This window comes from Heteronotia binoei, chromosome 2 (assembly GCF_032191835.1).
Source record: "Heteronotia binoei isolate CCM8104 ecotype False Entrance Well chromosome 2, APGP_CSIRO_Hbin_v1, whole genome shotgun sequence".
Classification (NCBI taxonomy): domain Eukaryota; kingdom Metazoa; phylum Chordata; class Lepidosauria; order Squamata; family Gekkonidae; genus Heteronotia; species Heteronotia binoei.
In genome coordinates, this window is record NC_083224.1 from 41,522,037 (window position 1) to 41,534,795 (window position 12,759).

Consider the following 12,759-nt stretch of genomic DNA (forward strand, 5'->3'; position numbering starts at 1 on the left):
AGGGAGCTCAGGCATAGACATATTATTGGTGCCATCCAGGCCTCAGATTCAGTGGGAGCTCACAGGAGTGAAGCTCCTGAACCTTTCTGAGGGTTCCCCCTCCTCATCCCCACCTACCTTGTCCATTGAATAGTAGGTGCAGCTGCATAGCAATCCCTGGATTAGGAGAGCAGACAGCCAGTCAGCCGCAAGAAGCTTTGCCATGCCCCCAGCAGCCCTCATTAACCCCTGGAGAAGCCCACACCACTCTTTCTCCATTTCTTATGTGATTTTGGGTGGTGGGTGGCTTGCTGGCCTTTTGACTGTGTAGGGGTGCAGCCTAGGAGAGCCCCAGGCAAGTGAGGCCTGCTTCGGCTGGCTGTATCTCAAGCAGGCTTCACTGGCCCAGGGCTCTCTTTTCTTGCGTTGGGTTGCTTCTGGCTGGTGGGAGGGTGGCATGTGCTAATGAGCACCACCAGCTATTTTTCGACAAAACGACCCCTGGTGCCATCGGTAGGGGACTATAAGTTTAGTGTAAATTGAGATACTGAATGTTAAATTGTTTATTATGTTTTAACTGGTTGGTATTATGTTGTGTATATATTGTTGTAACCTGAGCCTGCTTGTGGGGGAGGGAGGGCTAGAAGCCAAATAATAAGTATACAAATAACAAAATGTCTCTCTCTGACTGAGATCTCAGAGGATGTTTTAAATCTTCACTGAATTTATGCAAAACATTGTAATACACAAATAAAGCATTGTATGTTAGCCATTTCTCACTGCATTTAACTAACCTGTTGAAATTATTAATCTCATGCTATATTGTACCTCCTGTATTGAGACTAATAGTGCAATGCTAAACAGAGTTTTACCCTTATGTCCACTGAAGTCAGTGGCTTAGGAGGGTATAACTCTGTTTAGGATTTCAGTGCAGATGTAATGATCTTTTGTCAACCTATGCTAAAGAATGTTATAGAAACATTACAATTTTATGTATGCATTTCATTTAAACCATTTTTATGCCATCTTTCCATCCAAATTAGGGTCCCCAATGTAGTGAAAACATTAAAACATCCTTGAAAAATATATAAGGGAAGGGAAGAAGAAGAAGAAGAAGATATTGGATTTATATCCCGCCCTCCACTCCAAAGAGTCTCAGAGCGGCTCACAATCTCCTTTACCTTCCTCCCCCACAACAGACACCCTGTGAGGTGGGTGGGGCTGGAGAGGGCTCTCACAGCAGCTGCCCTTTCAAGGACAACCTCTGCCAGAGCTATGGCTGACCCAAGGCCATTTCAGCAGGTGCAAGTGGAGGAGTGGGGAATCAAACCCGGTTCTCCCAGATAAGAGTCCGCACACTTAACCACTACACCAAACTGGAAGTGGTTAAGCAGGTTCAGTCCCTGGCATCTCCATTGAAAAGGAACAAGTGGTAGCTGATGTGAAAGGTCTGAGACCACAGAGACCTGCTGCCAGTCTGAGCAGATGGAAGAAGATTATATTGGATTTATACCCTGCCCTTCACTGAATCTCAGAGTCTCAGGTTTACAATCTCCTTTACCTTCCTCCCCCACAACAGACACCCTGTGAGGTAGGTGGGGCTGAGAGATCTCTCCCAGAAACTGCCCTTTCAAGGACAGTTCTGCAAGAGCTACAGCTGACCCAAGGCCATTCCAGCACCTGCAAGTGGAGGAGTGGAGAATCAAACCTGGTTCTCCCAGATAAGAGTCCACACATTTAACCACTACACCAAACTGGCTCTCAGTACTGATTTCGATTAACAGTACTGACTTTGATGAACTGAAGGTCTGATTCAGTACAAAGCAGCTTTGTGTGTGCGTGTAATTAAAAACAACAATGAACAAAACTCATAAAATAAAAATGTTATGGAAATTTTAATTTACAAAAATAGAAATTTACTATCACAAGCTGGATAGTAGGATGAGCAGTATGACATCCCTTCACTTTTCTGTATAACCTTCAGAAACATTGAATGCACATTCCTAACAGGATGTGTGTGTGAGTGTGTGGTTTTCCCAGTCTCTCTTTAGAGGATGATATTTTCCATCAGGCAACTGGGAATCAGTCAGGAATGAATAATTTTTACTTTTTAAGGTAGTTTAAAATTTGTTACAGTGTTTCAGCAGCATTCTACTTGAGAACCAGTTTGTTGTAGTGGTTAAGTGTGCAGACTCTTATCTGGGAGAACCGGGTTTGATTCCCCACTCCTCCAATTGCACCTTCTGGAATGGTCTTGGGTCAGTCATAGCTCTGGCAGAGGTTGTCCTTGAAAGGGCAGCTGTCGTGAGAGTCCTCTCAGCCCCACCCACCTCACAGGGTGTCTGTTGTGGGGGAGGAAGGTAAAGGAGTTTGTGAGCCGCTCTGAGACTCTGAGATTTGGAGTGGAGGGCGGGATATAAATCCAGTATCTTCTTGTATTTTTATTTTGTTCATAAATTGTTTCTGAATCTCAAGGAACACACAGCACTTTGAGAGTGGAGCTGAAGTGGTGGTGGGAGAGCAAGTAATGCTTTGTGGGTGGAAATTCTCCCACACACAGAAATGTTCAGCTGGATCCAAGCCATTGCTCTTACCTGTCTTTGTTGCACTATAAATATTTTCGATGGGGAAGACCACACCTAGTCCGTACAAGAGCACTTTTGCAAGTGCTGGTATAAGTTGGGTGGTAGTGACCAAAACATTTACACAGTTAGGCCTGCAAGACAGAAGATGGTGGTCAGTAGGGGAACTCCCCCCCCCCTAAACTGCCCCCCCAGAATCTTTGTTTCTCTGCTCTATTAGTTTGAACTGGAAATGGGATGTTCTCCTTGCCAGCAACTAGTCCCCTGAAAGCAGTCATTAACATAGCCAGCAGTGGCTAGACTTTTAAACATTCTTTTTTTTGCTTCTCCATAATTGGTTATAACTTATACTAGTCTGAAAGTGAAGTACGTCATAAGTAATCACACACCAGGGACACAAAATGGTGTAAAACTCCAACAGCATTTTCACTGTGCCCCCCTGCCTCCCTATGGACTATCAACTCGCTTTACTGTTTTCCTGCTTTCCTCAAAAGTTATTGCTGGGAGCCAAATTTTCAGTCTATCCCCCAGTTCCCTTAGGCAAAGCAGGCCTAGATGGACCCTTCTCCCTCCCCCTGCAAATTGGGCCAAAGGTGTCCTATAAATATATGGGCCTTGGTTTGTTTGGAGAGTAGCAGAAGAAAGTAGAAACTGTGCAGCCTGGACACAATTCCTTAAGCCATTCTTACCGGGAATGTATCAAATCCAGAGCTTTCAGAGCATGTGTTAGCCAGAGATCAGTCAGCGCTTCCAGTTCAGCTCTTAACTGCAGCCAGGTTTCCCTCTTAGGAACTCCTATTAAACCTACAGATAGAGAAAGCAGCATTTGTAGTTAAGCTCCAAGGGGAAGGAGCTGTATTGCTTGCATATGGCTTTGCAATACCGTAGAATCATAGAGTTGGAATGTAACACAAATCTATCTAGACCAACCTCCTATCCCAGAGTCAGGACCATCCATCCACCAGCCAAACACACATCCACTCACAGACTGAAAAGCCCTTCTCCTACAGGCTGATCCAAACTGGGCCATCCTATAGATCAGGGGTGGCCAAACTTGCTTAATGTAAGAGCCACACAGAATAAACAGCAGATGTTTAAGAACTGCAAGGAAAGGAGGAAAGCAAATAGATGGGGGAAGGTAGAGGTAGAAAGAGAGCAACTTTAAATGCATTCTGTAGGCCATTGGCTGGCCTGGAGAAGTAATTTAAAGAGACAAATGCAACCTCCAAACTGGCTGACGGGGTGGTGGGGGCTTTGAGAGACACACAATATGTGTGAAAGAGTCACATGTGGCTTCTGAGCTGGAGTTTGGCCACCCCTGCTATAGATGCTACTGACCTGTAAAAAACAAGGAATGTCTATTCACAGATCTCCCAACAGCTCCTCTAGCTTGATTTGGATATGGCAGAAGTGTCAAACATGTGGCCCAAGGGGTGTATCCCATCCAGCACGGACAGACTAAGCCTATACTAATCACTATGAGTGACAAGACATTTCCCTCAATGATAAAAAGTTTCAGCCTCTAAGTGGCTCTGAACTGCTACAAGGGTCCTTGGTTCAAGTATTATATCACATCACAGTCTGTTTTGCATCTTTCCTCCCCTCCACCCCAACCTTGAAAATGGGCATCTATATTGAAAATTCCAGCAGAGTTGTGCATGTATATTCTAAATTTCATTCCCTTTGGTCAAGGTTGATTAAAGCAGCATTACAAGCTGCTTTACTGACTTCTTTCCTGGCTCCCCTGGCATTTTCACTTATTATCCCTCCACAATACCCTGTGAGATAATTTTGGGAGGGAGGGAAGGAAGGAAGGAGCGAGCCTAGGGAGGGAGGGAGGGAAGGAAGGAAGGAGCGAGCCTAGAGAGGGAGGGGGGGAGGAGGGAAGGAGGGAAGGAAGGAAGGAGTGAGCCTAGAGAGGGAGGGGAGAAGGAAGGAAGGAAGGAAGGAAGGAAGGAAGGAAGGAAGGAAGGAAGGAAGGAAGGAAGGAAGGAAGGAAGGAAGGAAGGAAGGAAGGAAGGAAGGAAGGAGCCAGAGCTTCCTTTGCCCAGTACCCTGAATCCCATGGGAAAGATACAAAGACGCACCTTTAATACCAACAAGTGCTAACACTTTAAGGAAGGTTTAAATTTTTTTTAAAAATATTTAATTGTGTTTCTCTGTGTCCTTTATAAAGTTTATATCTCTGCGACCTAATCTTTAATAGGTATATACATGGTCTGGTCTCACATGACCCAACTGGACATGGCCTGGCCCAAACAAGTCTCATTTATATCAGATCTGGCCCCCATAACAAATGAGTTCAACTCTCCCGAGATATGGTAATGAGCTTTGAACTCTACTGGAAGCATCTGTACCAATTTACAGTGTTCCCTCTAAGCTGTGCGTGTGAGCGGCTGTTCATTAACACCAGGAAACCCCGCGCAGCTCAGCAGCAATCTGGAGCCACACAGGGTCTTGCAATGTCCATTTTATGATCACAGCAGTTATATTCAGCTCAGAATGTAAACTGCTCTGCTCAGGAGGGGGGAAAAAGAGAGGGAACACCGCAGGATTGGGGGTATCTTTATCAGCTGCTCATGTGAACATTAAAACACATTCAGCAGAACATGCACAGAACTTAAACAATAACCATTAAAGGTGCAGACTATTTCCTCCAGATTAGTGACTGCCTGAGAGGAGCTAACGGTATGAGATGAAACAGACGACCAGATTGTTCCAACCAGTTATTATTTCAATTCCCCTGAAAAGCCGTGTGCCAAGTCGTTATTCCCATTATACATGAGAAGGTCATTACTCTGGATAATGGCCTGAATTGCACATGTTTAAAATACCTGGAGGGGCAATTGTCATTACTGATCTTTCTTTTTGTTGTTGTTCTGGTTCCAGCTATGCGGCAGATGTGATGATGTAATACTGGGTTGTTTGCACTACAAAAGGTACTCGGTTCCAGCATGGATGGTTTTCCCCACTGTCTTGTGATAGCAGTTTCTCCACTGAGATTTTTCCTGCTCTACAAATGACCATCACAAAGGGCCTTGACAGCACATTGTTTGTGCGTGCATGTAAAGTGCTGTCAAGTTGCAGCTGACTTATGGCAAGCCTGCAGGGATTTCAAGGCAAAAGACTTACAGAGAAGGTTTGCCACTGCCTTCCTCTGCATAGCAACCCTGGAATCCATTGGTGGTCTTACATCCAAATACTAACCAGGTTAGGACTGGCAGAACAAGTAAAGACTAACAAATGTATGCCACAATATATTTGTTATTCTTTTAGGTTACCAGAAGGTTCTTTGGTTGCCTTAATAAACTAGCAATTCGCAATCTGCTTCCTGGAGATACTGAAAATGAACTAAGTATCTGATTAAAAGAGGAGAACATTTCCCATTAACAACATCTGTAGCCTCTCTGCAAAGCTCTCCAACAAAGTGATGGTGAAGATAGAGGTTACGCCTCTGAACATGTATCTGGGCATGACTACAACAGAAGGTAATGGTGCATTTTCTGGACTCAGCACATTGGTCAATTTAATGCCGGCGATGTGGCTCAGGCAAAAAAAATATTTCACCACCATGTGGACCATGTAACAATGACAGAAGAAATGAAGCAAGGATAGAGCAATCTTGCCCCTACCAGCCAGCCTTTGGTTCAAACATCAAGGCTACAACAGCTGCTTTGAAAAGTCCATGTTTCTTCTCAGTTCATCTATGAGAGCTGGAAATCAATACTGAAAGCACTTCCTCTTCTCTGGTACACTCATTTCTTCACGTTTTCAAATACATAAGGCTGTTCTCTGCATCTGGTCTGGGGAACAGGAAGACCAGGCTTTTTAGGAAGATGGGAAGGAACGTTCCCTGATGGGCTGGAGAGACACTTACCGCCGACATTGTTTTTGTAGGTGTTGTAGAGCTCTTTCACCCGCCGGTAGCGGAATGCTAATTTCCTCATCCAGTCAACTCCCCCATGAACTCCGGAGCCCAGACACAGATTTGCTCCAGCGGCTGAACTGTGAAAGCCATCTGCTGAGAAATTATATGTGCTGTGGCAAAGGAAGGAGGGAAAAGGAGAAGAGAAATTATAACCAGTGTTTCCCATTAAGATGAAGGTGGAAGAAAGAGGGAAGAGGACGAGATGTCACAGACTTCTAGTCTTGTGAGAAACAAGAATGAAATAAAACAAAGGTTCTTCAGAATCATTTATCCTGTAGCTTTGCCTTCTCTGATTACGATTTAGTTATATTGCTATAGCTTAGAATGATATTACACCAAATCCTCAAATATAATTCCTATATGTTTTAAATCAATATGACAATGGTGGGGGGGGGGGGGGCAAAGACCCCAAAACCTACATGGAAGTTTTTGCATGTCTCTTTGAAATGAATGGGAACCGAACAAGAAATCCCATTAATTTCAATGAGGCTTGCATAGAAGAACTTCCAGGTGGACTGTCACCATATACTGAACCATCTTCAGTTTGCCTTGAACCTCTTTCTCAGAAGCCAACATGTCAACAAGCTGTAGCATCAGTGCCATGTACGGTACTTTCAGACACTGTTGGTGTGATGGAAAGAGACAAAGCAATGTAGAGCATTTGGCCAGGATCTGGGTGACCAAGTTCAAATCCCCAACACTGCAATGGAAGATTTCTGGCTGTCCTTGGGCTAGACTGGGGGTGGCCAAACTGTGGCTTGAGAGCCACATGTGGCTCTTTCACACATATTGTGTGGCTCTCGAAGCCCCCACCACTCTGTTGGCCAGCTTGGAGAAGGCATTTAAAGTCTCTTTAAATCAGTTCTCCAAGCCAAGCTAGCTGGTGGCTTGAAGAATGCATTTACAGTTAAAGTTGCTTTCTTTCTACCTCTCTCTTCCTCCTCCATCTATTTGCATTCCTTCCTTCCAGCTCTCAGACATACATGCGGCTCTCAAACATCTGATTTTTATTCTTTGTAGCTCTGGGCCACCCTTGGGCTAGACACTCTTTCAGCCTCATCTACCTCACTGGATTGTTGTGAAACCAAAATGGAGGAGAATGATGTAAGCCACTTTGGGTCCCAAATTGGGAAGAAAAGCAGGATATAAACCAAATAAGTAAGTAAATAAACAAAAATACTGTATACATGAAATTCAGTTTAAAACGTAATGGTACCGTCTAATTTAGTAGTATTAAAAAGGTAATATGCACAAAGTCTGGGATCAGCAGATCAATTTTTAAAAATGTTTGCTGTATAGAACAAGAGCATTCTGGGATACGATGGGAGTCCCCTTAAAAATAGCCTTTATATTCTGTGGTTAAATACAGTCAGAATGGAAATTGCAGATTTGTATGCAATAGGTCCCAGGTTCAATCCCAGGTTAAAAAGCACCAGATAGAAGGTAATATAAAAGAGTTCAGCTTGAGAACCTGGGAAACTGCTGCCAGTCTGAGCAGACAATGCTGACCTTGAGAGACCAGTTGTCTGACTCAGTATAAGGTTGTCTCATGGATTCACATACCATTGCCATGGAGATTGTAATCTATACATGAAACATATAGTACTATGCCAATGTTAGACAACAATAATGCCCCAATATGACATTTCCTCTATGTGACAAAAATTTCTGCCATGGTTTTTAAGACATGAATGAATTCCGCTGTCTTCCAGCTATATATATGATCTGCATGCACTGGGCACTGCAGAACAGAAATTGCCTTACCTTAAATCTTGTCCATTGTCATCTGATGACACATCATCTATGTGTATCTGGTCACAGTCCTGAAAATCATTTCCAAAAATAGACAGGAAGTGAGTACTGCTTTGTAAAAACAACAACGGAGAGATTTTGTGCAACAGAAGCCAAACTGAGGGAAGATTACCCAGCAATTTCTCATCAATTATAGTAATCAGATTACAAGCAAAATTTCAGATGCTGCATTCCCAGAACATAAACATTATATGCTTAAACAGACAATGAATGAGATCACCCATACAATTCTTTATTCACCTAAGGGGAAATTGTTTCTTACTCATTGGAGGCAGTGCTGGAAACACAGAAAGAAACCTTATTGTTTTTCGACAGGAAACCATCGTTAATAGTTTATAAACCCTAACCTGCAATCTGTCTTCTTTAAAGATCAGGAACTGTTAAGGAAAACCAACACACACGATTGTATGCTTTAGTAATGAAGTTTAGCTTATTGTAATAGATCACTGGCCAAATGTTCTAAGATGCCAACCATAACGTTGGCTGTTGCATATGAACGGTAGTTTGAAACTAAAGAAATCTGAACTAGCAATTGTGAGTACACAATTTGGTGGTGGCAGTTATTTCACAATAACACAGTACAAAGGTGTGATCTCCTCTACCAACACAGTATAAATAGAAGTTTGCCATATGGCACAGTTCCCTTTGTAATGAGCATCCTTAGCATTATTGCTTCAAATACAATTTCTGTTCTCTAATTACCTCAACTGCATTGGTTGACTGTTTCTTTCTGGTTCCAGTTTGTAGTGTTGGTTATAACATTTAGGGCTCTTAATGGCTTAGGACTTTCATGGCTCTTGAACTGCATCTAGGGTTGCCAGGTCTGTGCTGGAAAATACCTGGAGACTTTGGGGGGTGGATCCAGAAGACGGGAGGGGAGGGGCATCAGCATGGTCAGGACTTTGTTTTGTAGCAGGAACTCCTCTGCATATTAGGCCACACATCCCTGATGTAGTCAGACCTCCAGGAGCTTACAGAGCTTTTAGTGCAGGGCCTTAAATGAGGACTGGCTACATCAGGGGTGTGTGAACTAATATGCAAAGAAGGTCCTGCTACAAAAAAAGCCCTGAGCATAGTACAATGCCATACAGTCTAACCTTCAAAGCAGCCATTTTCTCCAGGGGAGCTGATCTCTGTCAGCTGGAGGTCAGTTGTAAAAGCAGGAGATCTCCAGGTCCCACCTGGAGGCTGGCAAGCCTAACTGCATCTCTCAGTATACTCCTGTGCTCCACTTGTATTCCTAAGGCAGCCCTTTCCTGGTGGTACCCTCACTTAGGATAGTCACAGGCATTCTCTGTGGAATGGCCTACTAGAGTCAGTGTGGCAGGGGCCTATTTGCATTCAAGAGCTTGTGTCCTCTTTCAGAGAGCACTTGGTGGCGGATATGCTGTTTTAACTGTGCCAACTCTTGTCTACTGGCTTTCAGTGCTGTGCTTTAAATCTGTATTGGTTTTAATTTGTTGGACATCCGTGATGTCCTATTTCTCAAAGCTTCTGCTGTTTCATTAGTCACCATGAGTTTGCAGAAATAAGTCAATGCTTAAAAAGAATCTATGAATATTGGGAATCATTGTTCCACAAGCAATACCACGGAGAAGGTATTTCTTGGCTTCCAAAATGTCTTTGGGGATTATACTCTTGTCTTGTTAGGTGTGGCTGAGGTTGCCACAGGAAAGCAGAAAAGACAGCTGAACAAAAAGTCCCAATTGTTTGAGCATACTAAAAAAAAATTATATACGAGGTACAGAGAGATAAAAAACTCAAAATACAATTTAACAGATTATGCCCTTGGAGCTGGACTCCTATGAAATATGCCCTAGTCTAAACCTTACCTTCCAAGTTCTTTATTGTCTGAATGGAAGAGGTCCCAACCTCAAAAACTTTAAAAATGTTATTTTAACTGCTTGTTTATTTGGTTTGACATCCCCAATTCCTAAAAAGTCAGAAAGATTCCTTTTATGACCCTTGCAGGGCAGACATAAAAATGTATTCTGCAAACACCAAACTGGCAAACTGAATTGGCAAAGTGATAAATTGGAAAGGCTTTTATTATTAATTCCATAACACTTTTACTGAGCTATTCCTCTCTATCCTAAACAGTAGATCAGCATGGTGTAGTGAGCTAGAGTGAAGGGTGGAAAAGGCCACTGCACAGCGGGAGAGAGCATGCTTTGCACAAACAAGGCCCCAGGTTCAATCCTTCACACCTCTGGTTAAAGGATCTTACACAGTATGTAATGAGAAAGGTTCTTCTCTTTCCAAAACCCCCACCAGCCACTGCCTATAAGAGGAGAGACACTGCCAAGCTAGATTATTTATTTATTATTTAACATTTCTATCCCACCCTTCCCAGACAGGTTCAAGGCAGGTCACATCAAAGATAAACACATAATCAACCCTAAAACAACTAATTAAAACATAAAACCAAGCAAATCAATTTACTAATGCAAAGTTCAAAATTCAGAATCTAGATGGCGAACATTTTGAAAGACCTGATCCCTGGCTGGGCAATAAATGAGATTATAATAATAATCAACAGTCATTACTCCTAATTGGGCCAACATGGATAGAGAGGCCCTACTGATGCTCTATTATGTCCATCACCTCATCATCGCCTGGTGGAACAGTATGCAATGAGAAAGACTCTTCTCTTTCCAAGACCCCCAACAGATGGTCTGATTCTATATAAGACATCTTCATATGACATGATTTTAAGAGTGCAACTAGGGTTGCCAAGCTCCAGCTGGTTGCTAGAGATCTACTGGAATCAGAATTTATCTAGAGGTAATAGGGATCAATTTACCTAGAGAAAATGGCCACTTTGAAAGGTGGGCTCCATGGCATTCTACCTCACTGGAGTCCCTCCCCTCCCCAGACTCCAACCCCAAAATCTCCATATATTTCCCAAACCCAGAGTCATGTTATACGGGTATAACACTACAGAGTTCACCTTTCAAAGCAACCATTTTCTCCAGGTGAACTAATCTCTGTTGCCTGGAGATCAGTTATAATCCCAGAAGATGTCTGTCAACCACCTGGAGATTGGTAACCTAACTGCAACCTTCAGCCTGAACATAGAACACTTTGAACAAAGCTCGAGTCCAGTGGCACCTTTAAGACCAACAAAGTTGAATTCTGGGCATAAGCTTTCTTGTTTTTGTTGGTCTTAAAGGTGCCACCGGACTCAAATTTTGTTCTATTGGCTTAGCCACCTGCTAAAAGAAACAATAATGAGTCTACCTACCAATGAGGTATATACATTAATAAAGGACCGTATTACAGAACTGGATTACAGTAGTACATATTTACATGCTTGACGAGTCTGTTCTCCCGTTGCACTTGGACTGTCCTTCTATTGGAAAATACTGCCATATTTTTATAAGCTGAAAGTTCCAAAACTTCAGTGAGTCTTGGTTGGCATGCATGGACTCCTTAAAGTGTTAAATGGGAGGTTTTAGCAGACACCCTATTCAGATAGAATCTGCCAGTGTTCCACAAGTAGGACTGAGACTATAGCTCACATTGTCTTTGCTTGCCCTTTGAGAATAGAAGGTAGGAATAAATTTGTCTTATCCCCTTTATGTTTTTCTTGATTTCTGATGTTTGTGTGAATGCATGAAGTGTGACGGAAAGGAAAAGGCTATCTGCCTGAATCTATAGAATACTCTGGTTTATTTAACAGTGGGGGAAATATTGGTTCAGTTTGAGATTTAACATACATTAAGTAAGAATTTTAAAATTTAATAATTCATACTTTGTCAGATTTCTGAATGTGGCATATATTTATTTAAATATAATCAATTAATCAATTAACTAGTTGAAGACAGAATCAGCCATGAAAAATCTTTTCTTAGCTGACAGGCCTACATACACACTGTGTAAAGCCATACATAATGGTGCAGTGTGAGCACAGCTCTAAGTGCCATTTTCTGTCAACGTGACAGGACTACTATGCTATGTAATAACTCCAAGCATTTTACTGGGTACTCTGATACGTACATTTTCAATAGCTGAAATGTAAATGCAGGTGGGATTTATATCACAGAAAATGTTTAAGTTAGACAAGATGCCAGAAAATATATGAATGAATCTCCAGAACATTTTTATTGTTAAAAAAGCCAACAACTGCAGAGGGTGTGATTCAGATTAGGGCCTGTATAGTGTGAAGGGAGGGGGGATAACTCTTTTCCCTCATGAAATTTTCCTAATGTCAGCTGTGCTCATCCACCCCACCCCAAACTGATATTTGCTCCACTGGGGGGGAATCATACAGGTTGCTTTCATGCTACCTGTATGTTTTCCCCCTTGGAAAAAACAACACTTTGGGGGAAGAGGTCTTTTAAGGTCCAGAAAATGGGGAAAGGAAAAAGGGTTAAATCCCCACCTCCCTGTTTGGACTCTGGTGGTCCAAAGAGAATTCCTCCTCACTCATGGCTGATATTTAACAATTAAAAGAAG

At 42.6% G+C, this 12,759-nt stretch overlaps 1 protein-coding gene across 5 annotated transcripts in view; it reads right to left on the reverse strand.

Annotated features, from left to right (window-relative positions):
- The window catches only part of EYA2 (EYA transcriptional coactivator and phosphatase 2), a 183,097-nt gene that overhangs the window by 8,548 nt on the left and 161,790 nt on the right, over nt 1-12,759 (reverse strand). For all 5 annotated transcript variants that reach the window (XM_060230858.1, XM_060230860.1, XM_060230861.1 and 2 more), the window contains 4 exons: nt 8,254-8,312; nt 6,439-6,599; nt 3,251-3,365; nt 2,574-2,695 (listed from right to left, as the gene is read on the reverse strand). In XM_060230858.1, the coding sequence (XP_060086841.1) occupies nt 2,574-2,695; nt 3,251-3,365; nt 6,439-6,599; nt 8,254-8,312 (457 nt within the window). The remainder of the gene's footprint in view (nt 1-2,573; nt 2,696-3,250; nt 3,366-6,438; nt 6,600-8,253; nt 8,313-12,759) is intronic.